Here is a 16,653-nt window from a genome sequence, read left to right on the forward strand (position 1 = left end):
CTCTTTTTCCAACATTACTGACACTTTGGAAACATTGCTTTCCTGGAGCAATCTCTCAAATTCTTCTGAAATTGAGGATATTCTTACTTGCTGTTTAAACCCTGCCATACCACTGCTCATTGGCACGTTGCACAGAAAGATTCTGTTCAAAGCAATTGCAACCATTGCATCTACATCTCTTTGCTTAACTTATCTTTTCCACTTTAGAAATGCTAATGTGATTTCAGTTTTAAAAAATACAGTTACAGCTATCTTTGCTGGGATAAAACATCCCAGCCATGAGACAGTTGGATTTGGAAAGGCGTCGGACAGATCCCAGACAGGAGATTGTCCTTAGCTTCCCAGGGACTTTGTATAGACCCTTGCCTTTTGCACTGAGCAGGTTTCCTTTCCTTAAAACTTACCTCCGCAGTGGTCTGGTTTATCTGCAATGAATAAGAAATGTATAATAAAAGTCAGGAACAACTTACTTGAGCCAGGCAAAGGCACATAATTTGTAGAAAAACCCCTAGGAGTAAGGGTCCCCTGCCCCGAACAGTGCTAGCCATGGTCACTTCTCTGCTGAGGAGCAATGCTTTCCACTCTGTTGCTCTTGATGGATTTTAGGACCCGCAGGACAAACAATTCCTCCCCACCCCCCAAGTGACTCCACTAGCAGCAGCAGAAAGGTAAGCCCTGCTACAGGCATCAGTTTCTTCTGTTTATTAATGGCCTTAGAGGAGGGTAATGGGGATTGGAGGAAATCTGAATGCTAGAAAGGAGGGTATTGAATGACACGAGCTCCTTTAACCCTTTGCCCTGCTGCTGCTCTGATCATGGTCCTCAACAGCAATCTTAACTTTATTAACTTTCTGTGAGAAAAGCAAAGCAAAGCAAAGCTAGGCTGTGGTACTTGCAAAGAGCCCCTCTTCTTACAGAGGCCCAAGCTTTAAAATGTCTTTCTCTGCCTTAGGTAGTTTGGTAAGAAAGCAAGAGAAGGGTTACAACCATGAGTCTGTCTTGAAAGGCACCAAATCCCAGACACATAAGTTAAAAATAGACATCTATAACCATACGAAAAATGAGGATACTGATAACTGCCAGCAACCCAGAGGAAAAGGTTGAAGATGCAGACCCCATGATAGTATGAACATTAGGAATGTAAGGCTGAGCAAGCCCCTTACCCATCTCCTGGCTGGAAGTTCATTGCAACTTTCTCTTTGTGGTCGCAGAGGGTCGCAGTGAATCAGCATCCACTGGATTTCAAACTAGTGAAGGGAATAAAATGTGATTAATTTATTTCAGATGTTTACACTTGCCAGGGTTTAAATAACAAGAATGCTCGGATAAGCCATCTCTGGGTTTTAAAAGGTGTGTAGTGGAAAACAGGAGATATGATTATACTCAATGGGATATATAACACATGGTTCCTGGAACATTAAGCATACCCAGCAGCTGCTCAACAACTGAATGGCATCAGGTACTAGAGCTTACTTGTTTAGAACAGATCAGCTAGTTACCTTCAGCTCTTCCCTTGCTTTAGTGTCTGTTTGTATATTTAGAAAGGGGCATAAAATCTGTTGTAGGAATTAAGGGAAAAGGAAGTCTACAGTTGGTCATGTCCAAGGACAAGTGTTCTTTCATGTTTATATTATGCTGTGGAAGTTGTTTTATTAATGAACACACATTCACAAAATGATTTCCTTAGCATTAGACCGTGTTGTGGATAAAGAATGACAGGTCTGATGATGAATGCAAGATTTGAAGGTCTAAATAAGTGGAATTCTAGTGACCTGAATCATATGTACACTAGAAACATTCTGGGAGGGCTGATATACCTTTGCGAGATTTCACATCTTCTTCAATATTTTCACACTAGCTCTGTAAAATAACCCCAAAATAAAACCACCCGTTTGCCTCCAAGAAACTAACAACTGATCCTTTACATGTCTGAACAGATGAGGAAAGTGGACTTTAGAAACCCTCTGCTGGAAATGACAGTGTGAACAGATTAAATAAATAGCATTAGAAGTATGTCCTGTGGTATATAATGTACCATATGGTACATTAAATGCAGGTGCATCCATGTAAATTATATTATTACATATACATATTTCTTTTTGTGAGATCTTAGATCATTCTCCCATCTCATTTTATGTGATCTTTCTGGTCATGAAGCTAATGAATGGTCTAACCCATGTTTTCTCAGATTGGAGGCTGCAAACAGGTAAAGAGGATCACAACCATCCTCTCTTTTTTATGACTAGACGGAATGGGGTGGAAGAAGCATGAAGTTTTTTTCTGTTGTAAAATGTAGTCATAGTATGCAAAAGGTGGAGCTCTCGCCTTCCTGAGAACCTCAAGGAAGAAGTATGAGTCTTCAGGACTTTCATTTCCTGGTTTGGCTCCTATTTCTTACTGCTGATTGATGTAACATGTTCTCTTCATCCCTGCCACTGTTTAATGCCTCAAGACTTCTTGGTCTTCTTTTCTGCTCCCTTTGGGACACCTCATTGTTCTCTTCAATCCTGGGCATAATTTCTATGCAGATAGGACCCAGCCTACATCTCCCTTGACTCATTCTTAAATTTCTCCATTCCTATCTAGTTTCTTATGTGGACTTCCTCATTTCCATGTTACTCCATATACTGTAGTTCATAATGGTTCAGAGATTGAAGTCCTTTACAATCACCACAGATCACATCTATGTCATGAAGTTTGCCAATTGCCACTTACAGAAAATTGCTAGAATTCTGCATTACTTTGACTCTGCCTTTACTGAAATTCTTGCAATCATCTTTATTGTTCTCTATATTTACTCTGCAGATTTCAGAGTTTTCAGAATGCAGTGGCTAGACTGCTCTCTTTCTCAAAGGTGTTACGCTATAGTCCCCAATCTCTGTCACATTCACTGGCATTTTATGTATCTCTAAATCTAATTTAAAATCTCCCCTCTTGGTTTTCAAAATTCTCCACAGACTTGATCCATCCTACCTCCCTTACTCCACTTTCTTCCTAACTAGCTTGTTCTATTTCCTGCTCATGACACTCCACATTTCAGAGGTGCTCTCTCACTTGTTCTGCATTATTTATTTGTCTCTCCTTCCCCATTTGTGAGTCACTTATTTACTTCCCTTCTCCAACAATCTTTTTGGAACCTTCCTGCTTGCTTTAACCAAAGCCAATTGCATTGGTACATAATTGCATGACGTAAGTTATAGTTAAACATTAGTAAGGCTATAACACAAAATAATAAAAATAAGACATTCAGCATTCACATTTACACTTTTTGACTGTGATTTCAATGTATCCCAAAACAGAGTAAGGGAAATCTTGATTCTAGGCATCAAGAGATTAACCAATCTTGATATTCCAAAGAGTTTCCTTTTTTGATATCATATATGTAGCTGGTAACGCCGCCTGACATTTTTCTTTATAAGATCTTGTTTTTAATAGCTTTGTCAAACTAACTATTTGGGTAGAAATTTGGATAGGAGCAGAGGGGAGTATGGCAGGAACTGGGGTGCATGGGTGTGTATAGGTGCAGGGAGGGAGAGGTCAGAAGTTATGGCTTAGGATGAGTTGGATAGGAGTATGGGGAGCAGGAGCTGGGAAGATTTGGGGGGCAGATAGAAGCAAAGAAGGAGGGGAGAAGAAGCTGAGGGGTTGGGTGCATGGTTGTATAAAAGAAAAGGGGGAAAGGGCAGGAACCAATGGGCAGGTGGTTGAACAGGAGGAAAGGGAACACGAACAGGCTGGGGTAGATGGGGCAGAAGATTCTATAACTACTATAGGACATTCCACTCGAGAACCTGGAACTGAACCCAGGCATCCTGAGTGTCTAAAAACCCCTGCTGTCAGCAAATAGCTGTGAAACCTGCTAGCAAAGTGTGTTTCTCAGCCTCTCTCTAGTGGATGGTCCACATAGAAGATAGAGTAAATGGTGGCAACGGTAAGCTATTAGATCAAGTGGTAGAAATCTGTGCTATGGTTCTATAGGTCTGAACCCTGATGATGACCCAAGTTGGTTCTGAGTGTTGGAACTTTGTTTTATTTTACAATTAAAAAAAAAACCATTAAAAAACTACATTAAATGAATGTTAAGGCTGGAAAGCCAAAACACTCAAAAGTTGGTAAATGCCAGAATTAAGGGTTACCTTATACAAGATTCATTTGGGCCCTTGTGTGCATGCATGATAATACAGTCTTTAAGTACATGATCACGTGCTATTTTTTTCCCCACGGGATCCCTGCCTCATTTAGTGCACAAGACAGACAGGACTTTTGGAATGATTCATGGTTGTGTACTGAAGGAGACTATTGTCTGTAGAACCCTTGCCTCACTTATTGCAGAAATTGGAAAGTGTGTAGTGAATGAGACAGAGGATTTTAGGAAGAGAAAGAATAGTCTTTTAAATTAAAGGCAGCTGAGTGTTATTCTGAAGAATTGGATTATGTCCCTGCCTCTGCCACAAAGTTCTTATATGCAATGCTGGACAAGTCACCTAAACCAAAATTTTCACATTTGGCCACTAATTGTGTGTTCTTTTTCTAGATGCCCAGCGTGGAGGACAGATGTACAGAAGTGTTGAGCACATACAGTTCCAACGGAAGTCAATGGCAGCTGTGCTTTGAACATATAAAGTGCTAAATAATGCTAAACACTCTAAAAAAATCAGGCCCTCAGTATCTCAGTTGGACATCCAAAATTGGCAGATACTTGACAATTTTGATCTTAATCGCTCTGTGTTTCAGTTTCCCAGCTCTGACATGGGGATAATAATAGCACCTAATCTCACAGAGTTGTAGTGAAGATACATTCATTAATTTTTGTGAAGAACTCAAATACTATGGTGAGAGCACCACAAAAATGCAGATGAGGAAATTAATATATCTATATATAGATAAAGCGAGAGAGACTTAGTACAGAGTTTGGATGGTATACATTAAACAAAAACACTGAATAACTAATAACTGAATGAGGCAGGGGTTCTGTGGGAAAAATAGTAAATGATCATGTAATTCAAGACTATATCATAATGGAGACTCCCAAAGGCAATGGGAGAAGGAGATACAAATTAAGGCAACCTTGCACTGGCAAGGCACTGGGAACCTTAATTCTGGCATTTCCTAACTTTTGAATACTTGACTTTGCAGCCTTAATGTTCTTTTTGGATGGAATGTATAAATAGGGTTATATAGGCTGTTTCAGTTTTTTAAAATGAAAAAAAGAAAAGCTTAATATGAGTGAATCGCTGTTCAAAGCTGCAGCTGGTTTGGAGCCTATTAAAGAAAAGAGAGTTTTTAGAGAGCAGCTGCAGCCTAGCCCTGCTTCCTGGTCTCTTCCCACATAACCAAGCTGCCATAACCAAATTGACCATGGATTATATTCTGATGAACAGGTAAAGATGACATGAAGGGTGTCACTGTTTCCCTTGCATCAAATAAATGTTTTGAGAGTGTTTTGCATACAAATGAGGATACTTTGTCATACTTTCTTCCCCTACATACCAGCACAAAGACTTATTAAGGGTGAAATGCAGAACTGAGGTACTTAGCAAAGAACATGGAGATGTCAGAACTAATGTAAACTAAGCCTGGTAAAATAGTTTTTCTCATTTCACTATTTTCTTGTGTTTTTTAGCAGTGGATAATGGAGTTATATGTGAAAGAGCCATGGTGATAAATACATTTTAAAAACTGAAAATAAGGGGTCAATCCTGCAAGCCTTACTCATGTGAATAGTCCTTATTCATGCAAGCAACCCCATTAATGTCAAGGGGATTACATACCTGAAAAAAAAATTGCATAAAGTTGCATACAAAATTAATTACGGTTAGCTAAAGATTCATGTATGAATCATTCTATCTATCGAATATTATACTTGAAGCAAATGCAGTATATGCTGTGTGATTTTACCATAAAAATTTTACTGTGTTTTATATATATATGTATATATTCACATACACACACACACAAAACAAATCTTGTCACTCTCATCTTTACTATAATTGATTTAGAATATCTAATTTCATATGCCTGTATTATAGAATTATGGGTATGTGATGAAAATGATTTAACTGGCCCTAATGTCAGCGGATTAATTCATCAAGCCCAGGGTCTGCTTCAACCCATTCATTTCTCAATTCTTTTGTAGCCATATGCAAAGCAGAACATTTTACAATGCCTAGGTATTATAGTGATTGGGGTCTTATAAATGCAATAATTTAGTGGCTTTAGGAATTACAGGGTTAATAGATTAACATCCATTTTCCAAGACTGCTAGGGAAGTTACTTTATTATTTATTTTTACCCAAATAGCAAATATATATAACTTGGGCTAGTTCTATTTATCTGTACATGGTCTCATCCCCTAAGCTATCTGGAAATACCCATAAATGCCAACTGTTTTGCAAAACATTAACAAACCAAAAATGCTAGTGTTTTATCTGTGCTATGCAAAAACTGAGGTAGATTAAGCATTGATGGGATCAAAATGGGGCCTGAGATTCCAAGGTAGCATTTCCTGTACAACAGCACGAGAACTGATTCTCATTGAAACATTTAGCTGTATAATATGCTTTAAGAAAATGTGTTCCACTGCATTTAGAATAAATCTAAAACATTTTCTATAATCTGTTGAACTACTTGTTCAGTGAATTGACTTGTGGGTGCCAGGCCTCATTGGTTTTATTGCCATCTAGTGGGTGATTCAAAAGGTAATACAGCTGTAAAAATACAATTCAGCAGATCTGTATTGAGATCCTCTCATTCTGTATTGATGCTCCTCTAATTTAAAAATCACTGATTTTACATCAGTGTACAAGACCTGTGAAGCAGCCCCCTAGGGTTCTTTCATGAATTCTTTGATACCTATCCTAAACTGTGGTATTTTTAATGTGAGTTACATAAGGACAATTTTCATGAGAGTAACGGTATAATCCTACAATACAATCTTCCATGTAGTTTACAGAAAATCAGTGTTTTGTATTGGGGTGTTTTAGCTGGACACTCAGAATGTGTGAGAAGGGAGTATCTTGGGAGGAAAATACATGCTAAATATCAGGGGGAAAAATTAGAAAAAGGAAATTACCAGCACAAATGAGCAAAATAAATTGAGAGTTTTCAGAAACGTGAGTGGCTCAATTAGAGTAATCACAGAATGAAGTTAAGGCCAGATTCTCACCATATGCACCTGGGGCTCCCAGTATAGTCAATGGCAGCCTTAGTAATTGGAACTTATACCAAACCAAACTCTTGTAAATGGTGTCCTTACATTAAGAAGGGGATTTATATATTAGAAGGGTTCATTTTGTCCACTATTCAACTGTTCTTCCACAATGTATTTGATGTATTAAGCATGCATAAGCATTCTTTTAACAATTAGGGGTAAAATCCTGGCCCCACTTAAATTGATGGCAAAGCTCCTATTGACTTAAGTGGAGTTAGGATTTCACTGTAGGTATGTTCTGTGTTCCAATTTCTTTTACCCTGTGTTAATTGCATTCATACAAGAGAAATATTACTCTCCGTTAAGTTTTAGTTCTTTGGGTGAAGTTTAGCTAATGGGATTGTCCTATAATGGAAACAATCTGGGAAAAAATATATTCTACAAGTGTTAGAAACACTGATAAAGGTCCCAGCTCAGATGGCCCTGCCTTTGGATATGCTGACTTTTAAGGCCTGAGAATTCATAATATTCTGGAGGAAACGTGGAAGCAAGACGCTCTTTAACTGAGCCCCTTTCTCAGGAGATTAGAACAGATCTTTGCTAGGATAATGGCAATGGAATAAGTGCTTACACTCCCAAATTCCTGCTCTCAGAAAATGCAGATGGAGGGGTCTGTATGCAACTAAAGTGTATAAAAAAGCTGAAGAGGATCCCATGGTAGGAAGGGCAGGTAACTTAGATGGGACCTGTCAGATTACCAATTTGTTATGTTCATATTGATTATTAGGGTTTCCAGCTGAGCATGGGACCACCTAGCACAGGGGTGGCCAAACATACTGACCCCCCAAAAATTCCCCTCCCTGTTGGGCAGAATCCTCTAGCCCCACCACCCTACTGCAGGGCAGAAGCTCCAAGCTCCCCACCCCAGTCTGGTAGGTGGAGAATGCTGGGGTTTGGAGGGCATAGAGGGCTCCATGAGCCACACTTTAACTGGAAAAGAGCCACATGCGGCTCACGAGCCACAGTTTGGCCACCCCTGACCTAGCGCCACTTGCCTAGTGAGCAAAAGAGGCACAGCTGAATCACAGTTGGCTTGCAGCAGAATCACCTGATTGATCAGACTACCTGAGCAGATCAGCAGACCTGCTCTTAAGAACAGCAGCAGCAATAGTGCTGGCAGCTCAAAACCCATAGCTCTGTTAGTGCCTGCTTATTCCCAGCTCTACTGACCCTCAGCTGTGATTGCTGACTTCAGCTCTGGCCTCTGACTCTGGTTCTTACCCCTTGGTGTGACAGAGGTTGGTCCTGGCAGGAGTCACCAGAATCAGAAACCTCCTGGACTAGGACCAGGGGGACAGGGTAGATCCCCAGGTGCTGGCTAAGCGCATGGGGTTCTCCCCCCTTCAAACTCCCTGGTGCATACTCCAGAAGGTGAGGGCAGTGTTGCCTCCTGCTGCTTGGGTTTACCTCGAGTAGGTCCTGCGAGAGGGCACTCCCTGCACACACCTCAATCCTAGCCCTCTGGATCTTTTCATTGGACCCCAGCCCTGCGAGCCCCCTCCTCCCCCCCCGGCCATCCCTCCCCCACACACCAAGCTGGCAGTGAGATTTGTAGCCAGTCCATTTCCAAACCGCACTGAAGGACCATCTGTACATGCTTGTACTCCACACCCTTCATTTCCTCGCCCTCGTGTCCCACCGCACCCAGATACCAAATGGTGGGACCTGATACCCCCTGTAGTAGGCGAGGACCCCAGGTGGGCCAGTATCTATTCCACCTTGACCCCACGGCCTGCCGGGGACATCAGTTGGCAGCTCCTTCATGGAACGGTGAGCATGGGCATGTACTTGGCATGGTTCACGCATCACCCTGACACCTGTCCTTTCTGCAGAGTGAGGGAGACCTTTGCACATATCTATTTCAAGTGCCCCAGGTTGCAGCCCCTGTTCTAGCTCCTTCTGGCTGTACTTTTCCCCACACCTGTTCCTTTACGTGCACCCCATCCATAGCTCCACAAAGTCACAGGACTTCCTTGTCAACCTCCTCCTCACTTTGGCCAAGGTAGCCAACACCAAGGAGAGGAAGTTGACCAAGGAGGTGCTCTGCAATTTGGGGCCTCCTTCTGTTCCTCTGTTCGATTACATCTCCAAACAGAGTTCCTCTGGGCCATGTCTGCTGACTCCTTGGTTGCCTTCAAGGAACAGTGAGGCACTGTCTGGAGTTCTCTGCTTGGTGTCCTATTCAGGTTTCCTCCATTTAGCTCTTTGATCTCCACATCTGTCCTTGTTTTTTAATTCATTGTCCCCCATAATTAGTTGAGTCTGGTCTAATTGCTCCTCCCCTGAGGCTGGGGGAAGGGGCTTTTAGCTGTGGGCAAGCACAAGCAGTGCAGAAACCTGCCCACATCTTTGTACTCAAATAGTACTGGTGCCCTAAATAAATGGGGAATGGAGTCAGCTGAGTGAGCCTACAGGGACTGGGCTAACAAGGAGCAGCTGTGAGGCTTGTTAGACAGGTCCTACAAAAGCTCACAGCAAGGCTTCCACAAGGCTGCCTAGAGGCTTACTGAAGGACAAAGTGGGAGTAGTAGCCAGAAGAGGCAAGTAGTTAGACTGAAGGGGAGAAACCTCAGGTGGAGAAGACTGTCTGGCCCCTGACTTGGGACTGTACCTGTAAATAGTTGGTGGTGGGAAGACAAGCATGTAAATAAAGAGCAGTAAGGGAAGCACAAAGCTGCAGCTGTATGTGGTTTGTGGGCAAAGAAGCCCGGAGCAGCAAGAGGGAAGCATGGACCCTTTATGGGGTTTTACTGATAAACTGCAGAATTCCAAACTTAGATTCTTTCAATATGATTCTGCTTCTTCAAGGCTCCACTTTAGCACAGCACAGCAATTGCATGTGTTAGCTGACCTTCTATGCAGGAGCTCCACCCTTTGAACTTCAGAATACACAGCATGAACACTAGGCAGAAAAAAGTGTAGGTAGCATCTCTTAGAACACCAATACTGTTGGCCATAGCACACTACATTGAAGCAATTTTCCTATGTGAGCTATGGAACAAATCCACCCCTGTGCACTACATGCTGATAAAGTCTGGCTCTTAGATATTACATGCCATTTAACTAGTTAACCTATTTAAACATATGAATTAAATATGATTGCAGCTTGAGGGTCAGCTTCTGCAAGAGGCAAGTGCCTACAGTGATGTGCTGTGCATCCTCCATTCACTGAAATCAAGTGGAGCGATGGGAGCTTAACATCAGACACTTAATCACTATTTAATTGAAGTTTTATTATTGTTTTCAGTAACAGGAATAAGGTTGTAGCTAAACTATGATAAAACACTGATTTATATAACTGATATAATTATAACTAGAAGGCTGAGACCTCGATCCTCAAAGAGAAATCTTTGGGTGTTAGTTGATTAAATACCTTTGGGTCCAGATTCTCAGTTGGTATAAATTAGAGTAGTATCACTGCAGTCAGTGGAACTACACCAGTTTTACAACAGCTGAGAATCTGGGATAGAGAATTTAGCCTCTTAACAGTAGGGCTAATGGATTTTTTTTATATACCACAAACAATTGGCAAGACCTATTTTCAAGAAGGTCTTTTTTCAGTTTTCCAACTATAGTGTACTCTGTATTGTTTAGCTTCTATAATGGATTACTTGGTTTGCCCTTACATAAAAAAGAATGATAGAATACAATTGTAAAGCCACAAACTTTTAGCCTCTGACAAACACCAGAAATCTTGGGCATAAATCTTTTTAAAGGCTCAAAGGCCAACATAATTTTCTAACAGAGCTATACCAATAACTCTACTAAGCAATTATAGTGACAACAAACAAAAAATTTGTCTTAAAATAACATTTTTATAGTACACCCCTCAGAAACCAAACTATGCTATAGGCTAAACAGAGCTATAGTAAAATATTGGAAAAGGAGACTAGGAAACAACTTATTTATTTTAAAAATTATACCACTCTAAGTAATATAGTCCAACAACACATTGAAATGTGCCTTTGACTCCCTAACTAACAAAGAATGATTAGGTTTTTACATAAGAAACAGCATGGTAAATTAGAGTGAAATTATTAGACCCTCCTCCTCTTTCTCCAGAAATTGCTTTCTTTCTTTCCTCAGTTTAAAGAGAGAGCAAAAAAGACAGGGAGAAACATACCCTAGTGCAAGATAAATGAACCTTTTAGGGTTAGTAATCCATCAAATTGGGTATTTTCTGTGTCGTTTTTTCAGGATATATTGTTTTCATAGCTTTTAAGACTAGAAGGGACTTTTATGATGATCTAATCTGACCTCCTGCATAACACAGGCCATAGAATTTTACCAAGTACTTCCTGTACTAGCCCATAAATTCAGATTTAGCTAGACCTTATCTTTTAGAAAGACATCCAGACTTGATTTATAAACTTCATGTGATGGTGAATCCACCTCATATCTTGGTAATTTTGTTCCAATGGTTAATTACCCTCTCTGTTAAAAATGTGTGCCTTATTGCTAGTTTTCAAGGCCCGTCTTGTGCCAAGCACTGAATTCTTTCAAACTTATGCCTTGGTTTTGATTGAGTCTTCTCACAAAAACAATAAGTTTGACAACAAAAATATCTTAAGGTAATTTGATGCATTATAAACATAACTTGATTCAATTTTGTTGGAATAAAGAGCTACAACTTAATTTTAAAACTACATTAGTCTGTATTTTTTTAAACCCCTAATTTGATCACAAATAATTTCCATACCTTATGTCATTGTTTTCGTCTCCCAGGCAGAAAAGTTGGATCTTTGTTCCCTGAGATAAGGACACTAGAAAAGTCAGCTTTTTACACCTTTGCATATCTTGTAATCACCTGTAACTAAGAAAACACCCTTGGAGCTATGCCAGTTTACACCATCTGAGATCTTCCTCCCTATTCCTTTGTAAAGGATCACAAAGAAATTAATGTAGTAGTGCCAACTACAAATGTTCAAAACTCATGAGTCAGGCTCCAAAAAAATCATGAGAAAGATAATGAGGTTTGTTTTTTTAAATAACAAGTTTGGGGTTCTCCCTATTTACCTTCTGTTTTTGAGCTCTTAGGGTGTGCTCAGGTCATATTTTTAAGTTTTCTCCATAATCATGAGGGTTAAAAAAAAAAATTTCCCCAAAAAAATTGAAAGCTGAGATTCTCATGAAATCACTTGTGTCCAGGAGCTGGGGCTTTAAGTAAGACATCAAATATAGTCAGATTATCTAAAATTGTGAGTTGGCAATATTATGAAAGGCAAATGATCCCTTTTCAATACTAGCCCAGTCCTAGATTTTCTTAAATGACTTGCATCAAATTTAACTTCAGTGGGGTCTGAATTCATGATGGGCACAAGACCTTGGACAATCCAAAGGGAAAAGGCCAGTTCTGGCCCAAATCATTTATTCGTGAGCTCCCTGTGCAATGCTGTGGCCAAACAGACTACTGCATTCCTCAAATGTATAATCAGGGGACTCTTGAGTAGAAGCAGGGAGGTTATATTACCTCTGTATTTGGCAATGGGGCAACTGCTGTTTGAAGTATGTCCAATTCTGGTGTCCATAATTCAAGAAGGATGTTGATAAATTGGAGAGGGTTCATAAAATAGCCATGATGACGATAAAGGATTTGAAGACATGCTTTACCATGTAGACTCAATAAGCTCAGTCTACTTAGCTTAACAAAGAGAAAGTTAAGAGGTGACTTGAACACAATTTCTAAGTACCGACATGGGGAACAAAAGTTTGATAATGGGCTCTTCAATCTAGAAGACAAAGGTATAACAAGAACCAATGTCTGGAAGTTGTAGCTAGGCAAATTCAGACTTGAAATAAGGCAAAAATGTTAACAGTGAGGGTTAATAATGACGAACAATTTGCTAAAGGTTGTGGTTGATTCTCTGAGGGCATGTCTATACTGACGGTGGCAAATTCGCCGCTGCCAGATCGATTTTTCTGGATCGATTGAGCGGTCAGTATAGACCTGATCAATCAATCAGAAAGTCGACTGAGTAAAACCACCCCCTCAAGAAGCGCAGCACAGTGTAGACAGTGCGCAGAAGGGAAGCAGAGCAGTCAACGTGAGTTACGCAAACTACTCTGCATAGTTTGCGTAACTCCTGTCGACTGCCGCCGAATCGCGAGGTAAGTGCAGACCAGGGCTCACTGGCAATTTTTAAATTTAGTGGCTATTTTTCTAAAAAAGATGTGCTTTAGTTCAAATAGGAATTAATTCAAGGAAGTTCTATGGCCTGTGTTATGCAGGAGGTCAGACTAGATAATCACAGTGGATCCACTCTGGCTTTGAAAGCTATGAATTCTCTATGGAAAGGATACTGCACTCTTTGCACACCCAAAACTATCATTGAATAACCGAGATTTGGTGGGGTAACTCACAACTGGAGCACTGTCATGGATGGCTATAAACTGTTCAGGAAGGACAGGCAAGGGGCAAAAGGGTGGAAGAGTTGCACTGTATGTAAGAGAGCACTATGTTTGCTTTGAGCTCCAGTATGAAACTGGAGATAAGCCACTTGAGAGACTGCATTAAGCTTAGAAGCAAGAACAATAAGGGTGAAGTCATGGTGGGTGTCTGTTCTAGACCACCAGAAAAAGAGGACGAGGTAGATGTGGCTTTCTTCAGTCAACTAGGGAAAGTATTGAGTTCACAGGATCTGGTTCTCATGGGGGACTTCAATCATCCTGACATCTGCTGGAAGAGCAATACAGCAGAGCACAGACAATCCAGGAAGCTTTTGGAGAGTGTTGCGGACAACTTCCTGGTGCAAATGCTGGAGCAACCAACTAGGGGCCGTGCTCCTCTTGACCTGCTGCTCACAAACAGGGAAGATTTGGTAGGGGAAGTAGAAGTGGGTGGCAACCTAGGCAGCAGTGACCATGAGATGGTATAGTTCAGGATCCTGACAAAAGGAAGAAAGGAGAACAGCAGGATTTGGACCATGGACTTCAGAAAAGCAGATTTTGACTCCCTCAGGGAGCTGATGGGCAGGATCCTCTGGGAAGCTAATATGAGAGGGAAAGGAATACAAGAGGGCTGGCTGTATTTTAAATAAACCTTATTGAGGGCGCAGGAACAAACCATCCCGATGTGCAGAAAGAATAGCAAATATGGTAGGCACCCTTCTTGGCTTAACAAAGAAGGCTTTGGTGAGCTTAAACACAAAAAGAAGCTTACAAGAAGTGGAAGCTTGGTCAGATGACAAGGGAGGATTATAAAAATACTGCTCGAACATGCAGGAATGAAATCAGGAAGGCCAAAGTGCAATTGGAGTTGCAGCTAGCAAGGGACGTGAGAGGGAACAAGAAGGCTTTCTGCAGGTATGTTACCAACAAGAGGAAGATTAGGGAAAGTGTAGGCCATTTACAGAATGGGGGAGGCAACCTAGTGACAGAGGATATGGAGAAAGCTGAGGTACTCAATGCCTTTTTTGCCTTGGTCTTCACAGATAAGGTCAGCTCCCAGACTACTGCACTGGGCAGCACAGAATGGGGAGGAGATGAACATCCCTCAGTGCTCAAAGAATAGATTCAGGACTATTTAGAAAGATTGGACATACACAAGTCCATGGGGCCAGATGCAATGCATCCGAGGGTACTGAGGGAGTTGGATGATGCGATTTCAGAGCCATTGGCTATTATCTTTGAAAGCTCACGGCAATTGGGGGAGGTCCCTGATGATTGGAAAAAAGCAAATATAATGCCCATCTTCAAGAAATGGAAGAGAAAAGATCCAGAGAACTACAGACTGGTCAGCCTCACCTCAATCCCTGGAAAAATCATGGAGCAGGTCCTCAAGGAATCCATTTTAAGGCACTTGGAAGAGAAGAAGGTGATCAGGCACAGTCAAAACAGATTCACCAAGAGCAAATCATGCCTGACCAACCTGTTAGCCTTCTATGAAGAGGTGACTGACTTTGTGGATGTGGGGAAAGCAATGGACATGATATACCTTGACTTTAGCAAAGCTTTTGATACAGTCTCCCACAGTATTCTTATCAGCAAGTTAAAGACATGGGTTGGATGAATGGACTGTAAAATGAATAGATTGCTGGCTAGATCATCGGGCTCAACAGGTAGTGATCAATGGCTTGATGTCTAGCTGGCAGCTGGTCACAAGCGGAGTGCCCCAGGGGTCAGTCCTGGAGCCAGTTTTGTTCAACATCTTCATTAATAATCTGGAGGATGTGGTAGATTGCACCCTCAGCACGTTTTCAGATAACACTAAACTAGGGGGAGTGGTAGATACCCTAGAAGGTAGGATAGGATACAGAGTGATCTAGACAAATTGGAGTATTGGGCTAAAAGAAATCTGAGGTTCAACAAGTGCAGAGTCCTGCATTTAGGATGGAAGAATCCCATGCACAGCTACAGACTGGGGACCAACAGGCTAGGCAGAAGTTCTGCAGAAAGGACCTGGGGGTTACAGTGGATAAAAAGCTGGATATGAGTCAGCAGTGTGCCCTGGTTGCCAAGAAAGCTAATAGCATATTGGGCTGCATTAGTAGGAGCATTGCCAGCAGATCGAGGAAAGTGATTATTCCCCGTTATTCGGCATTGGTGAGGCCGCATTTGGAGTATTGTGTCCAATTTTGGGCCCCCACTACAAAAAGGATGTGAAGAAGTTGGAGAGAGTCCAGCGGAGAGCAACAAAAATGATTAGGGGGCTGGAGCACAAGACTTATGAGGAAAGGCTGAGGGAACTAGGCTTGTTTAGTCTGCAAAAGAGAAAAATGAGGGGGGATTTGATAGCAGCCTTTAACTACCTGAAAGGGGGTTCCAGGGAGGATGGAGCTAGGCTGTTCTCAGTGGTGGCAGATGGCAGAACAAGGAGCAATTGTCTCAAGTTGCAGTGGGGGAGGTCTAGGTTGGATATTAGGAAAATGTTTTTTGGGAAGGAGGGTGGAGAAGAACTGGAATGGGTTACCTAGGCAGGTGGTGGAATCTACATTTTTAGAGGTTTTTAAGCTGCAGCTTGACAAAGCCCTGGCAGGGATGATTTAGCTGAGGTTAGTCCTGCTTTGAGCAGGAGGTTGGACTAGATGACCTTCTGAGGTCCCTTCCACCTCTAATCTTCTATGATTCTATGACTTCAAATATATTTATTTCAATGGGAATTTTACGCACAGTGGTGCCAATTTGGACAGGTTAGAGAGGGAGCAACCCCTGCCCAGATTTTTGTACTTGATCCAAGTTCCACACGGCATGGAGTTGGTGGGCATGGCCCAACCACTTCTGATTAGTGGTCTCTTATTAAATTTGTATGGATGCTTCTAGAGTGGTCTGGAGCACTACACTGGCTGCATGGTCTCAAAGCCATTGAAATTTGATGTGTCCGTGCCTTGATACAGACAAAGGCGTGGCCAGCCCACATTTCAGTGAGTGGTGTTGCGACCTGATGCACAGGTCAATGCCACTCAAATTTGGGAGTGCTTAGGCCAAATGGTGTTGCAACCTGGCAC

General features: G+C 41.5%; 1 protein-coding gene across 1 annotated transcript in view; it reads right to left on the minus strand.

The window, feature by feature from the left end:
* Positions 1–16,653, minus strand: part of COL9A1 (collagen type IX alpha 1 chain) — a 102,470-nt gene that overhangs the window by 73,253 nt on the left and 12,564 nt on the right. Inside the window, exons 6-7 of the mRNA XM_067543605.1 lie at positions 1,164–1,247; positions 405–425 (exon numbers count right to left, since the gene is read on the minus strand). Coding sequence (XP_067399706.1) covers positions 405–425; positions 1,164–1,247 — 105 coding nt within the window. The remainder of the gene's footprint in view (positions 1–404; positions 426–1,163; positions 1,248–16,653) is intronic.

Source organism: Emydura macquarii, unplaced genomic scaffold, assembly GCF_026122565.2.
Source record: "Emydura macquarii macquarii isolate MOO-44397 ecotype Brisbane River unplaced genomic scaffold, CSIRO-AGI_Emac_v2 contig_924, whole genome shotgun sequence".
Classification (NCBI taxonomy): Eukaryota; Metazoa; Chordata; order Testudines; family Chelidae; genus Emydura; species Emydura macquarii.